The sequence below is a fragment of the Salmo salar genome, chromosome 19, assembly GCF_965601325.2.
Source record: "Salmo salar chromosome 19, fSalSal1, whole genome shotgun sequence".
Taxonomy (NCBI): domain Eukaryota; kingdom Metazoa; phylum Chordata; class Actinopteri; order Salmoniformes; family Salmonidae; genus Salmo; species Salmo salar.
The window spans coordinates 51007567-51034844 of record NC_138309.1 but is presented as its reverse complement, the minus strand read 5'-3'; the positions used below and the strand labels follow the sequence as shown (position 1 = coordinate 51034844).

At 44.8% G+C, this 27278-nt stretch overlaps 1 protein-coding gene across 4 annotated transcripts; it reads right to left on the bottom strand.

The window, feature by feature from the left end:
• Nucleotides 1-353: 353 nt before the first annotated feature.
• On the bottom strand, nucleotides 354-27172 carry LOC106578928 (protein transport protein Sec24C). Of its 4 annotated transcripts, none has more exons than XM_014158200.3 (21): nucleotides 26991-27172; nucleotides 19533-19708; nucleotides 19150-19230; nucleotides 18566-18683; nucleotides 18314-18480; nucleotides 17587-18195; nucleotides 17298-17437; nucleotides 12860-13099; nucleotides 12589-12727; nucleotides 12355-12470; nucleotides 12047-12171; nucleotides 10944-11135; nucleotides 9175-9385; nucleotides 8847-9017; nucleotides 8657-8753; nucleotides 8285-8569; nucleotides 6926-7077; nucleotides 2564-2743; nucleotides 2249-2434; nucleotides 2050-2139; nucleotides 354-1925 (listed from the first exon to the last, which is right to left on the bottom strand). In XM_014158200.3, the coding sequence occupies exons 2-21, from the start codon at nucleotides 19687-19689 to the stop codon at nucleotides 1785-1787; spliced, it is 3597 nt and encodes a 1198-aa protein (XP_014013675.3). In that variant the 5' UTR covers nucleotides 19690-19708; nucleotides 26991-27172; the 3' UTR covers nucleotides 354-1784. The 4 variants fall into 4 exon arrangements, with proteins under 4 accessions (XP_014013675.3, XP_014013677.3, XP_045558346.2 ...); XM_014158202.3 differs by having other exon boundaries at nucleotides 6959-7077; XM_045702390.2 differs by lacking the exon at nucleotides 26991-27172 and adding an exon at nucleotides 26449-26583.
• Between the last annotated feature and the right edge of the window lie 106 nt (nucleotides 27173-27278).

The window sequence follows — 27278 nt, the reverse complement described above, 5'->3', positions numbered from 1 at the left end:
ATTCATTTTGACGTTTTTGCAGAGGAAATCTAGTCACGCAATTTTACATTAAAGATGTTTGGTGCAGTATTTCTCAATGAAAAGATGTGCATGAAAACAAGTTGTCTCTGGTTGAGACTTTAACGAATCCCTACTGTTGACCAATCACCAAAGGAGGGGCGCATTCGGCTACCGACTTCAACTTGCCTCAAGAAAAACAAATGGTGCCCGAACAGCCCAAAAAAGCATTACCCTAGTCCAAAACTGCAAACTTTTTCGAAATGTTTAAGCTGGGAAGCATGCTGACACGTTTAGTCTACTGTAATCATAGTTTCCAACAAGCCAATAAGTACAGGGATGGGAGGAGCATGGCATTGTGATTCAACAATAACTTTATTAAGGAGTCCAGGAGGCAATGACAAATACAAAACCAAAGAAATGGGAAACTTAAAATCCCAGTCAGAAAGAAGGGCCATTCAACAGAAACGGGTTGGAGTAGAGGGTAACAAACACAAAATCAGTGGTAAAGACAAGAAAATAAACGTACAATCAGAAATGAAAATGATTCTGTGTGTACCTATGAGCGGATCCCTCTTTTCCTCTGTAGAGAAATTCACCATGATCTGCCTTCAGAAACACACCCCCACCCCTCCTCCGATAGAAGTAAAAAGCAGGAGTGCTTTTGAACCAAGCGTATGAGTGTGTGTGAGAGAGAGTGGAAGCGACTGATTTGGACTAACAAACCACAGCATTTGAGACAGGTGTTTAAAATGGAGGATTTAATTCTGTACAGGTTATATATCTAAATCTGAACTGAGGTGCTGCAGCAGACAGTCCTGAGGGTGGCAACTCAGAGACACAGCTGTATTTGAAGCATAGGGTCGTGTTCAGCAAGGGACAACAGAGCAAAACATTCTGCTACGAAAAAGAGAAGAAAAAAACATGTACTTCCTTGTTTCAAATAGTTTCTCCAGTTTCGTACCTACTGAACATAACACTCCGTTATTCTCTGACTGATCTCAATAGAGAAGCACTGCCAGTAACTCCCTCCCCCCACAGACAGGACAAATACAGCCAGGAAGACACACAGGGAACACGAATCATTGTGTCAGAATGGTCTATCAGATGCACACGTTAGTAAAGACAACATGACACACACACACACACCTCCACCAAATCGTCTGTACTGTGTGAGTCATAGTGGGATCCAACGCTGGTTGACCCTGTGAGGGTGACAGAGGTGAAAGTTCAAACCCCTCGCCTGTCTGGATGATTCAATGCATAGACATTTAAATTGGGAGATGAACCTCTATCACCACAGATTATCTCTATATACTCCTGCCCCCTCTACTATTGCCTTAGTAGTGTTTCTAAAAGTCACAGAGGAGCACACACACACAACATACAGGAGGAGAGGGAGTGAGAATAAAGACAAATAGAAAAATAATTCTAGGGATGGAAAACAGCATTTATTTCTGTCATCTTCCTTAGTTCTACTGGGTGTTTCTACCACGGGCCGGGGGGTACAGCTACAACGGGCTTCAGTGCTAGACAGAACACCTAGTACAATCAACAGCACTCTCTACCTCCTCTGTTGGCCAGTGGATTAGCTTCAGTTGTTTTAGAGCTTGACGTTTGGAATAGTTTAGAGTCATATGATGACACATGGAATCTGCCATGAGGCTGTGTATATGTCTCTGACCTCTCGCTGACAGAGGGAGAGGGGTTCAGTTTATTAGGTAAATAAAAGAAAGCGCTTCGGAGGGGCGACAGGGTCAGGGTTGAAGAATCAGAGGTCAAGGGTCCTAGCTGAGCAGCTGGCGGATTTCCTTGTGCATGTGACACAGGAAGTCAACGTAGGAAGCTCCTCCGCTGGCGCTTTTGTCCTCACACAGGAAGTGTTTAAAGATTAGCTCCGCCTTGTCCTCCTGCTTCACCACCATCAACTAGAGACATGCAGAGAGAGATGTTAACAAACACACAGTATACTCCAACTACAACACAGAGAAATATAGAGATGGAAAGATACAAAGAACGAGAGAGAGAGAGCAAGAGAGGTAGTGAAGTGACCTTCATGTATCGCGATCGTTGTGATCTGAAGGAGTCGATGATCTCTCTGAGTCTCTGGGAGAACGGGTTGTCCAGCTCTGGCAGACTCGTCTGGAACGCAACACACATTTAAGAGATTGCTAACACACACATTCTTAGAGGTAGGAAGATGATTTGTATGAAGTTGAGAGGTGTGTGTGTGTGTGTGTGTGTGTCTCACCATGTTGGGGTCTATCTGGCTGAAGGTGGGCGTGCCGAAGATGTTGCTGAGCAGCTCCTGCTGGGCATTGGCTCCCACCCACAGGAAGAGGTAGAGCCCCGTCTCCAGGAGGTAGACTCCACCCTTTGACAGGCGCTCCTCCGAGTTACGTACTGCCATTGGCAACGACCCTCCATCCAACTTCACCTGGGATGGAAAGAGATTGGATTAATATACGATTTAACATTGATGTAATATGGTCTTACATGTTTGCTCACGCTTTGTCATGCAAAACGGGGCTGATTGAAGTGAAGAGCGAGAGAGCGAGCCTCTCACCAGGGGAAGTAGGCGGGGATAGAAGAAGACGTGGCTCTCTGATACGTCCATACAGCTGAGCAGCTGTCTCAGGTAGGCTCTGTCGTCTACTGAGACGTCAGCTCCCGGTTGCAGCACGTCGCTCTTCAACACACAGTTCAAGTAGACCGGCAGCAGCTTCATACACTCTGGTAGGATCAGCTACAGGAGGAGAGGACAGAGGGGGAAGGCTATGAGTGTGTGTAGCAGCGTGCCCCACTCACATTTCTCTTAACATTTTCAGACGGTAAATTAATTACTGAACTTTGTTTTTAAGCTCATGTTTTATCAGAATTATTTATAAAAAGTTCTGTCAGTGGTATTTTGCACAGGGGGCACACTGACTGGACCAGATAAAAAGCAACCCAGCCCTCAAGTGTGCAGACCGTATTGTCAGTGGACGAAAAAGAGTGTAGTGTGACACACAAAGCATTTCATTTGATTTTAGCTGCTGGTGATGGAAGGACTCTCAGGAGGTATGTTTGTAAATTCATTTGATATACAGTACCCTTCAGAAAGTACTCACACCACGTGACTTGATACACATTTTGTTGTGTTACAACCTGAATTTAAAATGGATTAAATTGAGATTTGCCACAATAGGGTTCCACATGATTTTTGATTTTCTCTGTACCCCACACAGAATTATCTATACTGAACAAAAATATAAAACACAAGACGCAACAATTTCAAAGATTTTACTGAGTTACAGTTCAAATAAGGAAATCAGTCAATTGAAATAAATGTATTAGGCCCTAATCTATGAATTTCACATTACTGGGCAGGAGTGCAGCCATTGGTGGGCATAGGCCCACCCACTGGGGAGCAAGGCCCAGCCAATCAGAATGTGAGGAAAAACTCAAAGGCTTTATTACAGACAGAAATACTCCTGTTTCATCAGCTGTCCGGGTGGCTGGTCTCAGACGATCCCGCAGGTGAAGAAGCCAGATGTGGAGGTCCTGGGCTGGCGTGGTTACACATGGTCTGCGGTTGAGGCCGGTTGGTCGTACTGCCAAATTCTCTAAAACAACGTTGGAGGCGGTGTATGATAGAGAAATTACCATGAATTTCTCTGGCAACAGTTCTGGTGGACATTCCTGCACCCAGCATGTCAAATGCACACTCCCTCAAAACTTGAGACATCTGTGGCATTGTGTTGTGTGACAGAACTGCACATTTTAGAGTGGCCTTATTGTCCCCAGCCCAAGGTGGACTTGCGTAATGATCATGCTGTTTAATCAGCTTCTCGATATGGCACACCTGTTAGGTGGCTGGATTATCTCGGTAATGTAGAAATGTAAAAAACAATTGTGCACAAAATTGAGAAATATGCTTTTTGTGGAACATTTCTGGAATATTTTATTTCATGAAACACGGGACCAACACTTTACATGTAGCTTTTATATTTGTGTTCAGTATATAAAGTCCCTCAGTCGAGCAGTGAATTTCAGACACATATGTAACCACATACTAGGGAGGTCTTACAATGCCTATTGGTAGATGGGTAAAAAATAAAAAAGCAGACAATGAATATCCCTTTGAGCTGGGTGAAGTAATTCATTACACTTTGGATGGTTACCAATGCACCCGGTCACTACAAAGATACAGGTGTCTTTTCTAACTCAGTTGCTGGAGAGGAAGAAAACCGCTCAATGGTGACTTTAAAACAGTTTCAGAGTTCAATGGCTGTGATAGTAGAAAACTGAGGATGAATCAAGAACATTCTAGTTACTCCACAATTTCAACCTAATTGACAAGAGTGAAAAGAATGAAGCCTGTACAGAATAAAAATATTCAAAAACATGCATCCTGTTAACTTTTTCTCTTGAATATTAAGTGTTATGTTTGGGGCAAATCCAATATATTACTGAGTACCACTCTCCACATGTTCAAGCATAGTCGTGGCTGCATCATGCCATGGGAATGCTTGTAATCGTTAAGGAATGAGGAGTTCGTTTTTCAGGATTAAAAGAAACGTAACAGAGTTAAACACAGGCATAAATCCTAGAGGAAAACCTGGTTCAGTCTGCTTTTCAGCAGGACAATAACTTAAAGGGCAAATCCACACGAGTTGCTTACCAAGAAGACTGAATGTTCCTGAGTGGCTGAGTTACAGTTGACTTAAATCTATGGCAAGACCTGAAAATGGTTGTCTAGTAATGATCAACAACCAATTTGACAGAGCTTGAAGCATTTAAAAAATAATAAAAATAGGCAGATATTGTAAAATCCAGGTGTGAAAAGCTGAGACTTACCCAGAAAGACTCACAGCTGTAAACTCCGCCAAAGGTGCTTCTACAAAGTATTGACTCAATGGGGGTGAACTTATTTAAAATAGACTTCTGTATTTCATTATCAATATATTTGCTCAAATGTCTAAAAACATTTTTTCACTGTCATTATGGGGTATTGTGTAGAGGTTGATGAGAAAAATGATTTAATACATTTTGAATTCAGGCTGTAACAAAATGTGGAATAAGTCAAGGGGCATGAATACTTTATGACGGTACTGTATGCTTACATATGCAGAAAAATACATAGTTTAACTGTAATCTGGCACCTTATATGTGCCTGTGTTGATGATTAAGCTATAAGGCACACGAGGCAGTGCTGTATCATGAATACAGTCCGAGGTAATTGGCGTTGTTCGGCCCGACGCGATAGGCCTTGCATGCCTTATTGCTTTTATAAAACTGTTACCAACATATAACAATGAATTACATACTTTCATTAAGACGTTATTTTGATAAGGGAATTAATAGAACATCATTCTTCCACCAGAAGATAGTTTTGTAAGAATATTTTGAAGATGAATACACAACGCAGAGGACAAGAGGTCAATAGAGTACTAATGATCAATGGAAAGTGTTTTTCTGTAATAGGGAATTATCAATGGAAATAGTTGGTTTTCAGTTCAACATAATGTCAGTCCTGAACTTACAGCTACTTGTGACACATTCTTATTGGTCCAAATGGTTAATACATTGAATCTGAAATAGGATACTTGTTATTTGGCCATTGGCCCAGTTTTATTGTAAGGAATTCTAATTGGTCAACCACTGGCTAGGCCTGGGTTATAAGGTATATCCTGTCCCTTTGTTCTGAGGAGAGAATCACAGGAGAGAACATCACTGTGGACCGGGGAGAATGACCATCTACTTCCAAGAATCATTTGTCCTATTTGAATAACCTATTTTCCTCCTCCTGATTTGCTTTGGGGTCTGTGTTATTAAAGAACATCAACTGCTAACAGTCTTTTGGTCATGTTGCTACAGACACGACCCAGTCGTTCATTATTTTTGCTTAGTTGCTATGCAAAAGGACTGGTCGTCCATTCTAAACAAAATGGTTGCTATGAAGGCTGTATAACGTTCTTGTCACTTGCTAGCTAGCTAGCCAACTTCAGCTAACTCAGTCACGTCAAACATTGGACCTAGAATGACCGTACACTAGCTGCATTTTTCTATTGACATTTAACGTGGATATGTCCAGGACAATAAACGTTGATGCGTGACATTTAACGTGGATATGTCCAGGACAATAAACGTTGGTGCGTGATTTCGACTGGCTCAGTAAAAGTTGTTTCGTCTGGGCACCGTTAACTCGACGTATGGTACGACACATCAAAATTCTAAAGTGAAACATTGTTTTCAGACAGGCAGACAGTGAGGCTTATATTAACCCCCGCTGTACCAAACTAAATGCTAGGCTGGAAGCAAGGGGAAGTAACGGCGAGTTGAGAACCATACAAGAGTTGACAGCAACAGCAACATGATATTCTGATGAAGGCGCAGTGATCATTCAGATGGAACGGTTAGCAGGCATAGGTGTGTTTGTGACGGCCAATACAGAACGGCTTGGAATGCTCCTCGTCCAATCAGCATCCAGGATCCAAACAACCCGTTTTATAATGTGCGTTATGATCCCATGTACTGTGTTGTAATGTGGATGTATTATCCTAGGCATGTTAGTGCAGTACATTGAGATGTGTGATTGACAACAGTCAGAATGACAGCCTCATTAAAATGACAATTGAACAGGTAAAGAGGTATGTTTAGACACATAAGCAGGAAAATAGACATTTTGACATAGAACTAGGCACAACGATTATGGCTGTAAATTGCAGGAAAAAGCTGTTTCAGGTGATGGAAAAATGCAAATGTATCCAACTTCAGGACAGGTGGCAACACCTTTCTCACGTACATTGTGCCCCCTCTAAAATAATGGGTGCACGACACCCCTGAGTACGTGTGTATAAATTGTGTGTGTGTGTGTGTGTGTGTGTGTTGGGGTGAGCATTTAGTGTGCGGGTGAGTGTCTGTGTATCATGCGTGTGTCACTGACCTGTCCAAGAGGGGGGCTGTGTGAGTGACTGACCTGTCCGGCAGACGAGGGGCTGGCACAGTTCTTGCGGTAGCAGGCCAGAATCTGGGCACACTGGTTCACCAAGGTGTCTCTCACCGTCTTGGTGGGGGTGTTCAATAGGCTGCGGTACGCTACACACACACAGAGAGAAAAAGCCCATTGGTATCCATTTCCAGACGAAGTTTAAATCCTACTGATCAGACTGCTATAACGCATCTGAAGTAGAATTGGTTGTTTGTTGAGTGAACCCTTGCTGTTCTTTATACATGCTCTCTTAGTAACGTAACCCAGAAACATAGTTAACTATTTCACTAACATACAGTGGCTTGCGAAAGTATTAATTCGCCTTGGCATTTTGGCATGTGGGGAGTCTCCCACATGCCTTCTGGCCAACACCAAACGGGTTTGCTTATTTTTTTCTTTAAGCAATGGCTTTTTTCTGGCCACTCTTACGCAAAGCCCAGCCCTGTGGAGTGTACGGCTTCAAGTGGTCCTACGGACTGATACTCCAATCTCCACTGTGGAGCTTTGCAGCCCCTTCAGGGTTATACATTTACATTTTACATTTTAGTCATTTAGCAGACGCTCTTATCCAGAGCGACTTACAGTAGTGAATGCATACATTTCTTTTTTTTTTTTTGTGCTGGCCCCCCGTGGGAATCGAACCCACAACCCTGGCGTTGCACACACCATGCTCTACCAACTGAGCTACAGGGAAGGCTAATCCCTCTCTGATTAATACCCTCCTTGCCTGGTCTGTGAGTTTTGGTGGGCGGCTCTCTCTTGGCAGGTTTGTTGTGGTGCCATACTCTTTCAATTTTTTAATAATGGATTTAATGTTGCTCTATGGGATGTTCAAAGTTTCAGATATTTTTTTAGAACCCAACTCTGATCTGTACTTCTCCACAACTTTGTCCCTGACCTGTTTGGAGAGCTCCTTGGTCTTCATGGTACCACTTGCTTGGTAGCATAGCAAACTCTGGGCCTTTCAGAACAGGTGTATATACACACACAGAGATCATGTGACACTTAAAGTCCACCTGTGCGCAATCTAACTAATTGTGTGACTATTGTGTGACTTCTGAAGGTAATTGGTTGCACCAGATCTTATTTAGGGGCTTCATAGCAAAGGGGTGAATACATATGCAGGCAGCACACACTTCACCAATTTGGACTATTTTGTGTATGTCCATTACATGAAATCCAAATAAAAACCCATTTAAATTACAGGTTGTAATGCAACAAAATAGGAAAAACACAAAGGGGATGAATACTTTTGCAAGGCACTGTATAGAGAGGGGAACAGGGAGATAGTTGGATAGACAACGTGCATCTTACCATACTTGGAGAAGAAGTTGATGATTGTGTCTGTCTCACAGTTCCGGTAGAGGTCGGCGAGCTGGGAGCAGCAGTTGACCGCCATGTTGTGGACCCTCAGACGCCGCTGACCACTACAGCTGGTGTACAACACCGCACACTGCATGAGTGCCCCCGTGTCCTCGCTGAGCTTGTCGTCATGGCGGAATTCCACGGTAACAGTCTTGTCACAGTCCAGTCCTGCCAGCTCCACGTCTGTCGTGTTACTCATGAAGAACGAGCCGAAGAAATCTGTCGCTCTGATACCTGGAGGAGAGAGGGAGGAGGTTATGATGGCACTGAAAAACAAGACTATTTAACACTAGGTGAAGTGTGTGAGAGCGAAACACCTACCTGTGCTCGTTCGGACCCTCATGACTGCGTCAAAGCCCATCGGCTTCTGAACGTCTCGCCGCAGATCATTCAGGAACCGTTCGCGGTCCATCTCAGCCTGACACATACACAGAGTGAGTGAAGGCAGATAACAGGAGAAGCGTGGATGGGGTTTGGATCAGCGCCAGTGTGTGTATAAATGTTTGTTTACCTGGAAGTAGGTGTATTTGTAGACTGAGCCGCCAGTGGAGACGGGCACCACGCCAAGCGTTGGCACGTCGACGTACTGGTTGGGGAACAGGAAGAGGTCCACACAGCAGCCCTGTGCTACACACTCCTTAGACAGGTTACTATAGAAACCAGACTGGGGCTGGAACAGAGACTGGGGGGGAAAGAGGAGCGAGACACATTGACAGAGTCATTAACTGCCCAACCAATACCAGAGAGAACCCATTCTCCCTCTGTGTTGTGTGTCTGCCACGCTGAGTAGCCATATCAGTTTACCTTGTCCTTGTGTGTGTGTGTGGGTGTGTGTGTACCTTCTCCTTGTCTGTTCCCACCAGTTTCTTGTCCTCTCTGTTCTTCAGCTTCCCAGGAGCCTCAGCGATTGGCAGACTGGAGTGGAACAAAAACAGCTTCCCGGCACAGTCTGCAGCCTTCAGTGCCTCCAGTCCTGCCTGGATGACTGGTCCAAACACCGTCTCAGTCTCCCTGGTGTCTGCAAACATCTCCGGAATCTGGTCTAGCAAACTGACACACACACACACACACAATGATTCTCTGCAACAGAAACAGTTGAGAAGCCTGGACAGATGAGACTTCTGCTGTAATATAAGTGATGGATATAAGTGTCTGTATATTAGAGCTCCACACCGCAACCATTTAGACATTTTGCAACCCTTTGACTTGGCTGTGTTTAATTTTTCTACATGGTCACCTCAAATCAAAACCCGTCAATCAGTAAAGTACATTATCCTCATGATTCCTGTAATGAAAGTTTACGCCCTGCAGCTGCCTACTGTGGGAGGGGCGCAAGCCACTCGCTCTCTCCTTTCCTGGGGTGGGTATAATTTATTTCTCAACTCTGATTACTGGGCTCAACAGCAACTATTTTACAACCTAGATATTACATATGGCTTTGAGATACGTCTATGGAGCCAATCGGCCATTGGGGAGTTTTTTAGGACATAAAATGTACTGCTAGATTCATTTATGGATACTAGCAGTGGGTATTATATTTAGAGTTGGCGATCTAGCTCATGTGTTTGGGTTTATATTTAGAGTTGGCGATCTAGCTCATGTGTTTGGGTTTATATTTAGAGTTGGCGATCTAGCTCATGTGTTTGGGTTTATATTTAGAGTTGGCGATCTAGCTCATGTGTTTGGGTTTATATTTAGAGTTGGCGATCTAGCTCATGTGTTTGGGTTTATATTTAGAGTTGGCGATCTAGCTCATGTGTTTGGGTTTATATTTAGAGTTGGCGATCTAGCTCATGTGTTTGGAGTTTCCACTTAACCAGGTGGTGAATTAGCCCCCCAAAAAGAAGCCCATTATATTAGTATAGAAAGATGTAGGAAAAGTCATCTCCATTGAACAGTAAATACAGAAATAGACTATTTGTAAATCTGAAATTCATGACAATCACTGGATTAGGTTGCACATAACTTTTTCAATCACACCTTGTTAGATTAAAACAACTTATTTCTTGAATGCAATCTCAGTAGTCTATTAGACTAAAATGATTACTAGATTCAGAATATTTAAGATGAACAACGTTCATATTCAGTTAAGAGCAATTAACAATGGTTAGTATATTTATATTTTCCCTTCATGTAATACACAGGATTTCCAGTGCTCTATTTGGGACTCATTGGGTATGGGATGATGGTAACTAGACTTAATACTGAATGTTATGGATTGTTCTCATATCTGTTGATAGTGATTGACGCCAGACTGAAGGTACAAGGACCGATGACACTGATTGTTACTGTATTCTGTAGCAGCTGGTGTTGACAGAACGTCGGTGCTGTGAGATTAGAATAGAAGGACCAGAGTTAGACATGTTCTCTGCTTCTGTTCTGGAAGCGTCTCCCTGTTGCAACTTGTATTAGACCAGATTGACATTGATCATCTGCTCTTCTCCTCACCTTGAAAATCCCTATTATATTTACATATGTTCTCTATCGTGTGATAGCGCAAGAACAAAATAGCTGTGACCAAATCATGGGCTGGTGCCACCAACTGAAAAACATAGTTTCACCAGTGGACATGTTAGTCTGGAGATCTGGTGTGTGTGTGTGTACATACCTCTCGATGACCATCCGGCTGTCGTTGACGTCGACCAGGAAGCCGTCGAGCAGAGGCAGGAACATGTCACTGACGTCACTGACGACCATCATCTGGGGCTGGGCCAGGCTGGACTTGACGTTGTAGAAGTGCAACACCTTGTTATAGGTCACAAAACCCACGCGCACCACTGAGTCTGCCTCTGGATTCTCCCTGGAGAGGGACAAGACAGAAAATGTAATTAATTAGCTGGTGTGTGTGTCTACCTGGGCTGTGTGTGTGTGTGTGTGTGTGTGTGTGTGTGTGTGTGTGTGTGTGTGTGTGTATATACCTGGGCAGGCTGTGTGTGTGTGTATATACCTGGGCAGGCTGTGTGTGTGTGTATATACCTGGGCAGGCTGTGTGTGTGTGTGTGTGTGTGTGTGTGTGTGTACCTGGGCAGGCTGTGTGTGTGTGTGTACCTGGGCAGGCTGTGTGTGTGTGTGTGTGTACCTGGGCAGGCTGTGTGTGTGTGTGTGTGTACCTGGGCAGGCTGTGTGTGTGTGTGTGTGTGTGTGTGTGTGTACCTGGGCAGGCTGTGTGTGTGTGTGTGTGTGTGTGTACCTGGGCAGGCTGTGTGTGTGTGTGTGTGTGTACCTGGGCAGGCTGTGTGTGTGTGTGTGTACCTGGGCAGGCTGTGTGTGTGTGTGTGTGTGTGTGTGTGTACCTGGGCAGGCTGTGTGTGTGTGTGTGTGTGTGTACCTGGGCAGGCTGTGTGTGTGTGTGTGTGTGTGTACCTGGGCAGGCTGTGTGTGTGTGTGTGTGTGTACCTGGGCAGGCTGTGTGTGTGTGTGTGTGTGTACCTGGGCAGGCTGTGTGTGTGTGTGTGTGTGTGTACCTGGGCAGGCTGTGTGTGTGTGTGTGTGTGTGTACCTGGGCAGGCTGTGTGTGTGTGTGTGTGTACCTGGGCAGGCTGTGTGTGTGTGTACCTGGGCAGGCTGTGTGTGTGTGTACCTGGGCAGGCTGTGTGTGTGTGTACCTGGGCAGGCTGTGTGTGTACCTGGGCAGGCTGTGTGTGTGTGTGTGTGTGTGTGTGTGTGTGTGTGTGTGTGTGTGTGTGTGTGTGTGTGTGTGTATGTGTGTACCTGGGCAGGTAGTCCAGTAGAGTCTTGAGCTCCTGACAGACGATGTTAACCATGCCGCTCTTCACGGCGTTGTAAGACACATCGATGAAAAAGATGAACGACGGGGGCTGGGGGAGCTTATTGTTCTGAGTGTGAGAGAGAGAAGAACTTAGTATTTAGACTAGACATATTGAGCATATTACATCATGAGAATCTCTGGTATGTGACAAGCTTGGTCCTCTCATCTGGCTCTTTGAGAAAATCTGCTGGTCCAAATGGAGCAACGCTACAGGCCTCCAGTCTCTCAGAAAAACACAGTAGTCACCTACCTTACAGTAGTCGACGGTTGCCACAAACTCGTAGCTGCCCAGCGAGAGCTCTGGCCGGTCACAGCAGTCCACCCTCTTCCCTGTGTGGTCCAGATGCTGAAAGTAGTGGGGAGGCACTGTGGATGGATGGATGGATATATTTAGAGAGATAGAGGGAGACAGTGTTATAACCTACAATAATGATACCACACTAACACAATATCTTCCTGCACACACAGATAGACACACACACACCGTCTGTGACGCAGCTGCAGAAGCCACACTGGAAGCGGCGTCCGCCCTCGATGAACTGCATGTAGGGACACATGTAGGCCTTACAGCGGTTACAGCGGATAGGACCGGCCTCCCCATGGTCCACGATGTACGGACGGGTCTGAGAGACAACAGGGTTGTTAAGACTCTTAAAGACTAGTTCAAGCTCAGAGAAAGTTTAACATAACAGTAACACGAGAGCGTGAATGTGACGAGAAGACCAGAGGAGATAACGGTGTGGTGTGTGTCTCACCTCGTCAGGGGGCAACATGGCTAGAGGTTTGATTACGGCAGCCAGGGGGACCTGGGACTGTTTGGCCATGTCGGCCGTGCAGGGTATGTTGTAGGCTGTACAGCGGATGAACCGCGGGCTGGCGTTGCCCTGGTCTTTCACCTGGAAGTTGGTGGTGACAAGGGGCGGAGTCTGACCTTTGACCCCCGTGGTGAACGGCTCACTGCTCTTGTTGGCCCGGTCGTCCTCAATCACCTGGATCTGTAATACAGAGAGAACGCCAGTTTTACAGACACACTAACGTCAATACGATAGAGGAGAGAAGAAAACACATGCAGGGAGAGAGTAAGAAAATAAAAACTTTTGAAAACAGTGATGCCATCCCATAATAGGGCTGCGAAATGAACTGAATTTACGTCGAAATCGCAATATTGTCATCGCAAGAGATCTATAACGGAAGCAGTAATTTGAAACGCCGCTCTCCCTCTACTCTTGCAGCTGCGCAGACGCTGTCAGATTGTTTCCAACAAGAACGATGCGGATTCTTAATACAAATGATTATATGTTATTATTATTATATAATTATTATATATTAACAGTTTGTGTTTTGATGTGGATACTTTCCTTAAGCACTGTACATTTTGTTACGTTACAGCCTCATTCTAAAATGTATTAAATTGTTTTTTCCCCATCAATAATGACAAAGCAAAAACAGATTTTTAGAATAAAAAAACTGAAATAACACATTTACATCGGTAGAGTGACCATTGTGTTCTCGGTCACCTCCCTGACCAAGGCTCTTCTCCCCTGACTGCTCAGACTAGGAAGAGTCTTGGTGGTTCCAAACTTCTTCCATTTAAGAATGATGGAGGCCACTGTGTTCTTGGGTACCTTCAATGCTGCAGACATTTTTTTTAGCAGACACTATCCTGTCTCGGAGCTGTACGGACAATTCCTTCAACCTCATGGCTTGGTTTTTGCTCTGACATCCACTATCAACTGTGGGACCTTATATAGACAGGTGTGTGCCTTTCCAAATCATGTCCAATCGATTGAATTTACACAGGTGGACTCCAATCAAGTTGTAGAAACATTAGGATGATTCATGGAAACAGGATGCACCTGAGCTCAATTTATAGTCTCATAGCAAAGGGTCTGAATACTTATGTAAATAAGGTATTGATTTTTTTTAAAACCTGTTTTCACGTTGTCATTATGGGGGTAGTGTGAAGATTGATGATGATTTAAAAAAAAATGTCATCCATTTTAGAATAAGGCTGTAACATAGCAAAATGCGGAAAAAGTCAAGGGGTCTGAATACTTTCCGAATGCAGTGTATATAGCAAGTCAAATTGCAATATTATGTTTTGCCGATATCATGCAGCCCTTAATCCCATAATACTAACACAATGGCACAGCAACACTGTAGAGTACAGTGCACAACACACCAAAACCACTTGGGAGGGCGTAACACAAATGTAGAATGATCGTGGACAAACTTCACAATGCAAGGAATTGTGGGTGAGTTGTGAGTGAGATACTGCAGGCTGGCATGCGAGGAGGTGGTGGTGGTGGTGGGGGGGTATCAGCACAGTGAGCATGGTCTACCCCCAGAGGGTCAGGGCAGTGTTTCCTCGTGATAAAAACATGTAGCAGTGGGGGAGGAAAAGGTCACGGGGGGGGTGGGGGGTATCTAGGACTGAGAAGCTCACCTCTGGTGACTTTATAAAAATCACATTTCTACTCCAAAATGGATGAAAATAAGGTGGGGTTTTACCTCAAGTTATGATACAATTGACCCGTGTTACATTTAGCACCCTATGCAGTCACAGCCTATTGCGGAGCAGTAACATGCTTAACCATGCCACTGCTAAAAACTCAGGGCATAAAAATTGGTGCAGTTTGCGCTATTTAGGAGTTTAGAAATAAATAAAGTAGGACTGGAAAACTGGGAAGATCCCCCCCCCCCCCCTTTAACAAAGAGCATTAGCAACTTGACCAAGCCTCCCCCATTTCTCCTTCACCCAAATCCAGATAGCTGATGTTCTGAAAGAGATGCAAAATCTGGACCCCTACAAATCAGCCGGGCTAAACAATCTGGACCCTCTCGAAAATTATCCGCCGAAATTGTTGCAACCCCTATTATTAGCCTGTTCAGCCTCTTTCGTATCGTCTGAGATCCCCAAAGATTGGAAAGCTGCTGCGGTCATCCCCCCTCTTCAAAGGGGGAGACACTCTAGACCCAAACTGCTACAGACCTATATCTATCCTACCCTGCCTTTCTAAGGTCTTCGAAAGCCAAGTTAACAAACAGATCACCGTCCATTTCGAATCCCACTGTACCTTCTCCGCTATGCAATCTGGTTTCCGAGCTGGTCATGGGTGCACCTCAGCCACGCTCAAGGTCCTAAACGATATCATATCTGCCATCGATAAGAGACAATACTGTGCAGCTGTATTCTTCGACCTGGCCAAGGCTTTCGACTCGGTCAATCACCACATTATTATCGGCAGACTCAACAGCCTTGGTTTCTCAAATGATTGCCTCGCCTGGTTCACCAACTACTTCTCTGATAGAGTTCAGTGTGTCAAATCGGAGGGCCTGTTGTCCAGACCTCTGGCAGTCTATGGGGGTGCCACAGGGTTCAATTCTCGGGCCAACTCTCTTCTCTGTATACATCAATGATGTCACTCTTGCTGCTGGTGATTCTCTGATCCAACTCTACGCAGACGACACCATTCTGTATACTTCTGGCCCCTCTTTGGACTCTGTTAACTAACCTCCAGACGAGCTTCAATGCCTTACAACTCTTTCCGTGGCCTCCAACTGCTCTTAAATGCAAGTAAAACTAAATGCATGCTCTTCAACCGATCGCTGCCCAAACCTGCCCGCCCATATTTTGCTCCTTTGCACCACAGTATCTCCACTTGCACACTCATCTTCTGCACATCACCCCAATGTTTAATTTGCCATACTGTAGTTATTTCGCCACTATGACCTATATTGCCTTACCTCCCTTATCCTACCTCATTTGCACACATTGTATATAGACTTTCTCTATTGTATTATTGACTGTATGTTTGTTTATTCCATGTGTAACTCCTTGTTGTTGTTTGTGTCGCACTGCTATGCTTTATCTTGGCCAGGTCGCAGTTGTAAATGAGAACTTGTTCTCAACTAGCCTACCTGGTTAAATAAAGGTGAAAAAATAAATAAAAAAATAATATATATATATATTTTTTTTAAACTTCAGTTTTCTCCACGATTGCAAGAATTGTTGTGCTTTGACTGCTTGTCAGAATGCATGTTTCCCTCCCTATTGCACTTCAATGTGCCTTCGAGAGGAATATTTATCTCGCATAGAACACACAAGCCAACTCAGTAAACAGGTCAAATATTCTACTACAGGGTTATCTGATCTCTCTATTAGATATCGTTTTGTTTGCAGAGGAAAAGTCAATGTGGACTGTTCCAGCATCTTTAAAGTATGCTTCAGCAGAAATACTTTTTCATGTTCCATATTTTTCGACGGTGGCGGCAATGATTTTGACGTTGCGCAGCGCCACAGCTAAATGATTGCAGCGGAAACACTGATCACGCGGTTCGGGTGTAGCAGTTAGTGAAGCGGAGAGGACACAGAAGATTGCTGGGCTGGGGTCAGGGATTAGGGCATAGGGTGCAGACAGGGATGATTGGTTAAGGGGTATAGCAGAGGAGTTAGGGTGTAGGGGTTAGGGTGCAGAGAGATAATGGGTTAAGGGGTATGGAATAGGGGTTAGGGTATAGACAGGGGGATAATGGTTTACGGGGTAGGGCATAGGGCATAGGGGTTACAAGGTAAACAGGAGACTTACTGGACTGGGGATAGCATCTGGGTCTATTCTATGTCTGAATTTCTGCACAGCCGGCAGCTCAGACGCTTGCTTTACATTCACAACAGAGTTTTGTCCAGCAAATCATCAAATTAAACAAACCAAAAGAAAAAAAACGGGACAAAGAGACAAGAGGATGAAAATAACTCTGTAGCAGGATTATTAAATCCCTGACTGATTGTCCAGACTGGGATTATTGGTTCTAGATTAGTCAGTGATCAGAGAGAAGGCCAGCAGATCATCAGTCTGAAGCACATGCTCAACTTGGACTGGGTTACACTGTTAGACAGACATGCAGTTTTGTATTGCCATCCTTGAAAGAATTGATTCTCATCCAAAATCCTATTTTCCGTAACCTCCCCAACCTCAACCCCCCAAAATAGCATTTTTACTCATAGGGACCGGCAAGATATACTCACTTTTCCTTGTTTTATTATTCTTGTGAGGACTTCTGGTACCCACAAGGATAGTTAAACAAAAACACACACGGTACAATATCTAACATCATTATCACCAACACACTAATACATCACAGGACAAAGTGTTTACATGTTAGCAGGATAGGGATAGTGCATGTGTGTCTTACCGGGCTGGGGATGGAGTCAGGGTCCAGTCTCTTCTGTGTGGGTGCAGGGGTGGGAGCTGGGCCTGCTCCGTAGTTCTGTTGCCCAGGATACTGCGGGCCTGCATAGCCGGGCTGGGGGCCTCTGGGCTGCCCAAATGCACCTAGGGAGAAAAATATTTATCCATCCATTAGAAACACTTCTGGTTTATTAGCTAGAAAATGGTGAACCTACCAAGACAACATTTTGTTGTCAAAAGCAAGCCAGCGGTCTGGTAGAAGTTGTACAGGGGTTTGAACATGGTGTACTCACCATTCTGCTGGGGTGGGTATCCTCCCTGCATGCCAGGCTGAGGAGGCTGCTGCATGGGGCCAGGGGGAAGGTGGTTGGCCTGCTGCTGGGACATGGAGGGGGGTGGCATGGGGCATTGGGGAGGGGGGCCAGAGTGGAAGGGAGGGGGCCCGGGTTGGGACGGGGGCTGGGGGGCAGGGTACTGGGCAGGGGGTGCAAAGGTAGGTGGGAAAGGGCCAGGTTGGGAGGAGGGAGGGGGGCCAGAGTACGAGGCCTGGGAGACTGGAGGAGGAGCAGAGTTTGGGAAGGTTTGCTGAGCAGGGGTAGGGGGGCCAGGTGGGAAGGACTGTTGTCGAGAGACTGCAGGGGCCCAAGGTTGGCTGGAAGGGGGAGGGCCCGAGTATGGAGAGGAGGAGGGGAAGGGTTGAGAGGGAGGGGGGGCGGAGGAGGGGAAGGGTTGTTGTTGAGAGGGAGGGGGGCCATCATAGTAAGGTTGGGGGGCTGCAGGCTCACTGGGAGGGGGAGGCTGGGAGGGGGCACCAGACACTGGGGGAGGAGCTTGTGTATAGGAGGGAGGGGCTGCAGCGGAGTAGGCAGCACTGATTGGAGGCTTGGAGCTGGGAGGTGGAGCTGGTGAAAGAGCCGAGAACATTAAATTCAGCAAGAATCGCTAACTTGAGTTGTGTTTAGTAGGATGCAAAGTTCGGCACCAAATTCGTCAATTGACTCATTCTAAATAATTCCTTACCATATCCCGGCCCAGCAGAGGTGAGGGGGCCTGACCCGACCTGCATCCCTGACATCTGATTGGTCATCTGTTGCATGGAGGGCTGCGCCCGGTACTGCTGGGGGTATGAAGGGTGTGGCCCCGACAAGTTCATAGCACCGTGGCTATACGGCTGAGACACTGGAGGCCTGGACACACGTACACAAAAACAACTCAGTACACACACACACACAACCGCTGTCTACTGGATACTCTTCATGTGTGTTGTCTGACCTGTGAGCTGGCTGAGCCATAGAGTGATCCATAGGTGGGGGTCCATTCTGAATGTCTCCCTGGGCATACTGGGAGTAGGCGTGGTTGGTGGAGACTGGAGGGGGGCCCCTGGCAGATCCTGAGAGAGGAGGAGGCTGTTAGGCACCTGCCTGCAATGACCACAGGTTTGAAACACAGAGGATGCATTCTTGAAGTTACATCATCCGCTATGATGAATGTTATGTCATCAACGCAAGAATGTTAAATGGAGGATTCCTTCCTGCCAAAAAACCCACGTTGGTAAAGTTAGTCATCCTAAGGTAAGGTTAGGCGGTATACCGTATACGTTGGTAGAGTTAGTCATCCTAAGGTAAGGTTAGGTGGTATACCGTATACGTTGGTAAAGTTAGTCATCCTAAGGTAAGGTTAGGCGGTATACCGTATACGTTGGTATTTTGAATACCTTGTAGGTAAAGTCATGTGAGAAAGCTATATCTTAGATTTGGAACTTTAAGCGGTTCATGAGAACCATTGCTCTCAGCCACATGACCAGCGGGCTGGAGAAGTGTGTAGGTAGGAGGAAGGAGCCGAGAGGAAGCAGTTACCCAAGTCAAGAGGAGAGGACAGGTCAGAGACTGGGTTAGCTGCCACAGCCTTAGAGGGAAAGCTGGCATAGGTAGAATAACCTGAAAGACAAGAAGAGGCAGACACCATGTACTGAGGAAAAGAAATGCTGAAAGACAGGTGAGGAGGAACACATACAAGCATTCACACTGCTCCAATCAAATACATCCAAACAGGTTAAGTTCCCTTTCTCACACAGACACACACAGGAAAGGCAATGAGTAAACTTTTCAATGGGCACAGAGACTCTCTCTACCTTGCAGAAGGCAAGCTAGCTTTTGGGAAGAACAGAAAGACAGGAAAATAAGCAGGAGGGAAGAAGCGAACCAGAGGGATAAGGTTAGGGAAAGAGGGACAGACATACCTTGTGGAGCCCCAGGCTGGTAGGCTGTAGCGGGGCCGCTGTAGGGTCCGTAGGGGCCGGGGTAGCCACCCCCCAAGGGAGCGTAGCTAGGCTGGCCGTAGCCAGGCTGGGGCTGGCCGTACGGAGATGCCATGGGAGGCTGCTGGTTCACATTCATCCTCAATTCATACCTAGAGCTGGGAGAAGTTAACATGCATTTAACTCCCGAGGCAGGGTTTGATTTCTATATCAACTTCACTGCCCTGACAATACTAGACTGGGCCAACAACGTGAATGTTGACGTTCCAGGTGCAGGGCTCTACAGTGACACTATTGTACTCGCATATTTGCCTAAATAATTAGCTGCGCGAATTAGAATTTTTTATTTAGGCGCACCAGTGAATCAAGAGAAATTAAGGAGTCTTTATTACCTCAAATATTTTTCATTTTTGTTCGCCAACATTTAAAAACTTAGGCGCACGTGCTCCATGAAAAAGAGGTCAGCTTTGAGCCACACGGGACTGCCCTGCTTCGTTAGGGTAAGAATCCCTGTAGTTGGAAGTGAGCCCCTGCTATCAGAGCTGAGAGAAGAAGAATGGTTTCATGCATGTTAACATTAGAAGCCTCCTCTCTAAGTTTGTTTTATTCACTGCCTTAGCACACTCTGCCAACCCGGATGTCCTAGCCATGTCTGAATCCTGGTTTAGGAAGACCACCAAAAACCCTGAAATTTCCATCCCAAACTATAACATTTTCCGACAAGATAGAACTGCCAAAAGGGGGAGGAGTTGCAATCTACTGCAGAGATAGCCTGCAGAGTTCTGTCTTACTATCCAGGTCTGTGCCCAAACAATTTGAGCTTCTACTTTTAAAAATCCACCTTTCCAGAAACAAGTCTCTCACCGTTGCCGCTTGCTATAGACCACCTTCTGCCCCGAGCTGTGCCCTAGACACCACATGTGATTTGATTGCCCCCATCTATCTTCAGAGATTGTGCTGTTAGGTGACCTAAACTGGGACATGCTTAACACCCCGGCCATCCTAAAATCTAAGATGCACCTCAATCTCACACAAATTATCAAATGAACCTACCAGGTACAACCCCAAATCCGTAAACACGGGCACCCTCAATGATATCATCCTAACCAGCCTGCCCCCGAAATACACCTCTGCTGTCTTCAACCAGGATCTCAGTGATCACTCCAAAAAGTTCTGGGACACTGTAAAGTCCATGGAGAGTAAGAGCACCTCCTCCCAGCTGCCCACTGCACTGAGGCTAGGAAACACTGTCACCACTGATAAATCCGCGATAATTGAGAATTTCAATAAGCATTTTTCAACGGCTGGCCATGCTTTCCACCTGGCTACCCCTTCCCCGGTCAACAGCCCTGCGCCCCCCACAGCAACTCGCCCAAACCTCCCCCATTTCTCCTTCACCCAAATCCAGATCACTGATGTTCTGAAAGAACTGCATAATCTGTACCCCTACAAATCAGCTGGGCTAGACAATCTGGATCCTCTCTTTTTAAAATTATCCACCGAAATTGTTGCAACCCCCATTACTAGCCTATTCAACCTCTTTCATATCGTCTGAGATCCCCAAAGATTGGAAAGCTGCCGCGGTCACCCCCCTCTTCAAAAGGGGGAGACACCTTAGACCCAAACTGTTATAGACCTATATCCATCCTGCCCTGCCTTTCTAAAGTCTTCGAAAGCCAGGTTTAACAAACAGATCACGGACCATTTCGAATCCCACCGTACCTTCTCTGCTATGGAATCTGGTTTCCGAGCTGGTCATGGTTGCACCTTAGCCACACTCAAGGTTCTAAACAATATCATAACCGCCATCGATAAGAGACAATAACGTGCAGCTTTCGACTGTCAATCACCACATTCTTATCAGCAGACTCAACAGCCTTGGTTTCTCAAATGACTGCCTCACCTGGTTCACCAACTACTTCTCTGACAAAGTTCAGTGTGTCAAATCGGAGGGCCTGTTGTCCAGACCTCTGGCAGTCTCTATGGGGTGCCACAGGGTTCAATCCTTGGGCCGACTCTTTTCTCTGTATACATCAATGATGTCGCTCTTGCTGCTGGTGATTCTCTGATCCACATCTACTCAGACGACACCATTCTGTATACTTCTGGCCCTTCTTTGGACACTTAACTTCCAGACGAGCTTCAATGCCATACAACTCGTCCTTCCGTGGCCTCCAACTGCTCTTAAATACAAGTAAAACTAAATGCATGCTCTTCAACCGATCGCTGCCCACACCTGCCCGCCCATCTAGCATCACTACTCCGGACAGTTCTGACTTAGAATATGTGGACAACTACAAATACATAGGTGTCTGGTTAGACTGTAAACTCTCCTTCCAGACTCACATTAAGCATCTCCAATCCAAAATTAAATCTTGAATCGGCTTCCTATTTCGCAACAAAGCATCCTTCACTCATGCTGCCAAACATACCCTTGTAAAACTGACTATCCTACCGATCCTTGACTTCGGCGATGTCACTTACAAAATAGGCTCCAACACTACTCAGCAAATTGGATGCAGTCAATCACAGTGCCATCAATTTTGCCACCAAAGCCCCATATACTACCCACCACTGCGACCTGTATGCTCTCGTTGGCTGGCCCTCGCTTCATATTCGTCGCCAAACCCACAGGCTCCAGGTCATCTACAAGTCTTTGCTAGGTAAAGCCCCACCTTATCTCAGCTCACTGGTCACCATAGCAGCACCCACCCATAGCACGCGCTACAGCAGGTATATTTCACTGGTCATCCCCAAAGCCAATTCCTCCTTCGGCCGCCTTTCCTTCCAGTTCTCTGCTACCAATGACTGGAGCGAACTGCAAAAATCACTGAATCTGGAGACTCATATCTCCCGCACTAACTTTAAGCACCAGCTGTCAGAGCAGCTCACAGAACACTGCACCTATACATAGCTCATCTGTAAATAGCCCATCCAACTACCTGATCCCAATACTGTTATTTATTTTGCTCCTTTGCACCCCAGTATCTCCACTTGCACACTCATCTTCTGCACATCTATCACTACAGTGTTTAATTGCTATATTGTAATTATTTCGCCACTATGGCCTATTTATTGCCTTACCTCCCTTGTCCTACCTCATTTGTACACATTGTATATAGACTTTCTCTATTGTATTATTGACTGGGTTTGTTTATTCCATGTGTAACTCTGTTGTTTGTGTCGCACTGCTTTGCTTTATCTTGGCCAGGTCACAGTTGTAAATGAGAACTTGGTCTCAACTAGCCTACCTGGTTAAATAAAGGTGAAATAAAGATAAAACAATTAAAATCAGTCAAGGTGAAAAGAGTGTGAGCAGGTTGATGTAGTAACCCACTAAGGTCACCCTACCAGTCTGGGTTCCCCTGGTTCTAGAGAGAATAGATGCCCACTCAGCACAACCAGGCCAGCAGCTGTGTAATGGAGTCAGTATTGTACTGCAGGACTGCAGCCAACACCTCAGACATGGGTTGCTGCTGCATATCTCCTGGTTTCCCTCTCCATCAATGCTGATGTAGACGATCTGGAAAGCTGAGAGAGAATTCCAAGAGGGCATCCACCATATTTATTTTGCTTATGATTTGATCAGTGCAGAGGAGAGAAAAAGCACTAGAGTTTTGAGATGCAGCCCAGGTCCTGTTTAGCTTCACACCCGCAGTCTCAAACCTAGTCAATGTGCTGGACGGCTTGTAGTTACAGTAACATGAGATGATATAGCCTGTGGACAGCTACACGTCACTGACAGTCAGTGACGTGTACACTACCAGTCAAAAGCTTTAGAAAACCTACTCATTCAAGTCCCCCCCCCCCTATTTTCTACATTATAGAATAATAGTGAAGACATCAAAACTATGAAATAACATATGGAATCATGTCGTAACCAAAAAAAGTGTTAAACAAATTAAAATATATTTTATATTTGAGATTCTTCAAAGTAGCCACCCTTTGCACACTCTTGGCATTCTCTCAACCAGCTTCATGAGGTAGTCACCAGGAATGCATTTCAATTAACAGCTGTGCGTTGTTAAAAGTTAATTTGTGGAATTCTTTCCTTCTTAATGCATTTGAGACAATCAGTTGTGTTGTGACAAGGTAGGGTTGGTATACAGAAGATGGTCTATTACCAAATAGGGCTAAGTCCATATCATGTCAAGAACAGCTCAAATAAGCAAAGAGAAACGATAGTCCATCATTACTTTAAGACATGAAGGTCAGTCAATCCGGAAAATTTCAAGACTGTTGGAAAAGCATTCTAGGTGAAGGTGTTTGAGAGAATTCCAAGAGTGTTCAAAGCTGTCTAGGCAAAGGGTGGCTACTTGAATAATCTCAAATATAAAATATATTTAGATTTGTTTAACACTTTTTTGGTTACTACATGATTCCATGTGTTATTTCATAGTTTGTCTTCACTATTATTCTACAATGTAGAAAATAGTAAAAATAAAGAAAAACCCTTGAATGAGTAGGTGTTCTAAAACTTTTGACCGGTAGTGTATGTCTATAATAGCTGTGTCACATTCCCTTTGACACAGTTTGAAACACACCTATATCAGCTCTGTGTATTGTTTGTCTAGACCACACCTTCACAATACACCTCAGTACACACTTGGCCCGGCCTTAAGCTCATGGGAATTGGCCTATATGGATAGGGCTACATTTAAATGTTTCTTACAGAAGAAATATGGAAAGCATATTAATAACCATGGTAGCAATTAAAAGGGAACAGTTTGGAGATAATGGGGAAATTAGACTAAAGATGACTACAGTTCAACTGACTGAATCTAAACATTACACTGTTGACTTTGATCATTTTACATTTACTGTACTTTTTGCCACATTTGTTGATAACGAAATCTGAAAACTCTGGAAAAATGGAGGTAGTTGCAACATAGGACCAATAAAAGGACAAGGGTTTGAGAGAGAGGTCTAACTGGTGTCTCCAAGGTGACACACACCTCTCCAAACTGCACAGTTCCCCAGTCATTTCAATGCACTTATGGCTAAAAGAAATGATCAACTACAAGGTGCTTTTATGCGCTCTCCTAGCTGTACCATTAAGGAACTAGACCAAGCACACTTGTAGTTGTTTTGTTTGGAACATCACTCATTCCCAGTCTTTACACAAGATCACACAATCCAAAAACGGTCCATTATAAATCGCGATCGGGTTCAGGAGGGCATGATTTGAAAGTGTGTTCAATTGGCAACATGACTAGCTAAATTATAAGATACGATCTTACAGTGTTAGGCTTTCATAAGGCAATTCTGAGAAGCAGATGGTAATTTGGGTGCGCATAGAATGGAGTCATGAGTGCGTTCAGATGTGTGGTTCGTGGAACATTTTCTCCACAATACAGACTCATAGGGTATAATGCCATGCCAACTTGTAACTGTACATCAAACAGTGATCGTAAACATTAATATTGTATATTACATGAGGTTTATGATACGGAAATGTGAAGAGCACATTTGGACTCACGGGTGTTTGGCTTGCTTGTATGAAATCAAAGCTGTAGTTATAATCCTCAACGGTCATCTTTCAAAATACATTGAGTCCTCTTTCATTTACAGCATTTCCCTCACTCAGACAACAGAATATTAGCAAAAATTGCCCAATTAGCGGGAGGGATGGGGCAACTTCTTGTCGCATGAGGTGCTCATGTTCAGATCGTCTAACAGACTAAACCCACACAGAGCTGTGAAGTAGAGACGGTGAGCTGACATCATGTACTATAGCATGTTACTGTAATTCCAATTTAGGCGTTCACCAGTGTCCAAATCTGCCATTTTCAAACTGGATACAGGTACGAGTGTAAAGGGTTAATTATCCTACAACAGACCTGACATGGTATTGAGTTTGGCAAACAGGAGGATGACGTTTCCCACACTTCATTTTCTTTTAAACACACCTAACTTATCTTTGTGAACCACCAATACAACCCTAGCTATACAACACAAGTAGGACCAACCTCGGATCAATCAGATCTTGTTGAACCATAATGCTCAATCAAACGTCATGTTCTACGCTGACAGGCAGCCATACAATCACAGAGTTAGTCTATGCTGTAGTGTCCTGTCCTCTGAACACTGAAAGTAGGCCTAGCTAACGTTACACCACCTAACGTTACTTGTCAACAAGACTGTTCGCATACTAGTAGCTGAGAGTAACTGGCTATTGAGCATTCATTCACTTACAACATGTCTTTCCTAAAGGTTAAACGAGCAGGTTAAAGGCACCGATAGTCACAAGAAAGACGAGCATGATATTGAAATAATTGGTGTAACTCATTGACTAAAGTAGCTAGCTAGTCTCATCCAATGGAATTCGCATCGGTTAGCTAGCTACTACCGTTACTAGGTTACCTTGGCTGGCTTGTTAGCTGATGTAGCAATATTATCTTATGACAAACACGGGTTCATCCAACGCAGTTCTTTCAATAATTCAAAGTAGAAGTTGCCACGGCTAGAAATACAATACCGTTGGATCCGTGTATCTATTAGCGTGACAGGCCTCTTGAATGACCCATCTTCGCCGTAGCGGCTTTGGCAACAACAACAAAAAACGGTCCAACATGCAGTAGCTAGCTAACATTACGACTGGCTATCTAATTAGCTAGCTAAATCTGTCTAGTAACTGATTCTCGTTCAAAATGCTCAGATTACTTGGTCAATACAGCCCACGAGAGTATATTGAACACTTCAAAGAACAACGCAGCAGAGGTATTTGGGGTTAGCTGGCTAGCCAGGCAAGAGTAGCTAGTTGGTTAGCTAACCTCAGCAACCAATGTCGCATTTCACCTAGCTAGCTAAATGATTATTCACGGTCCAGACCAGGCAGAGAATCAATCATATTTGTTTCTATACACTGAGTCTTCAGTCGAAACTTAAAAGCACTAACCTTTGTCAGCTAGTTGAGAGTTCGGGCCTAATTTACACACTGTTTTTAATCATGGAAATAAGAATCAGCAGTGGCTATCCTGTTAGCCATGTAGGTAGTTAAATTAGCATGTAGTTAGAAGAACCAGTATCTGTGCGTTGGACCTCTGGCTCTAACGTCCAGAAAGCTCCGATTCAAACTCTACAATCGTTGTCATGTCAAAATACGTTCGTTGATCAGCAAATATGGAGTTTCGCTGAGCAACTATCTACATTTAATCACGATACGGCCGGTATGTACTTCCAAAAAAGGTCCAGCGTTAAATAAAAATGTACAAACAACAGAGGCATTTTAAATATTTTTCTTAGACCTTTTTTTGGAAGTACATACCGACCGTAAAGAGAGTAAATTACGATAGTATTTTTGACATAACGCTTAAAGAGCTGTTGGATGAGAGTTTGAATCGGAGCATTCTGGGCGTTAGAGCACCACCACGGAATCCCAATCCTGTTTTCTTTCAAGGAATGTCACACACTGCACCGAGGTACAACTCGACAACCCACCTCCAACTGGGTAAAATAACAAGTTAGCCAGGCGTTTGTTTCCTGTTCAGAACCAGTTCCGAAGCCCTTTGGCCGTCAATACTTCAAAGAGATGTCTTCCCGGGATGGATGTTCTGCTAATCCTTTCTCTGGTTTCTCTCCAAGCAGACATTCGCACCGGAAGTGTCGTGCATGTCTGCCACGTCCACATCCGGACAGGGGTTGGGTTATGAATTATGTAACGTTGCGTTCATAACAAAGTGGGAATTTACCACCATAGAGTTAGCTAGAGGACTATAGATGGGGAAA

Bases quoted from the DNA above. Each gene is read 5' to 3' on its own strand.
- LOC106578928 (XM_014158200.3), bottom strand. From the start codon at position 19,689: ATGAATGTGAACCAGCAGCCTCCCATGGCATCTCCGTACGGCCAGCCC. The intron at 18,684-19,149 runs GTAACTGCTTCC...CTCCTCTCTCAG, and splicing joins GTCCTCTCCTCTTGACTTGG to GATCTGCCAGGGGCCCCCCT. The intron at 18,481-18,565 runs GTCAGACAACAC...ACGTGTGTCCAG, and splicing joins ATGGCTCAGCCAGCTCACAG to GCCTCCAGTGTCTCAGCCGT.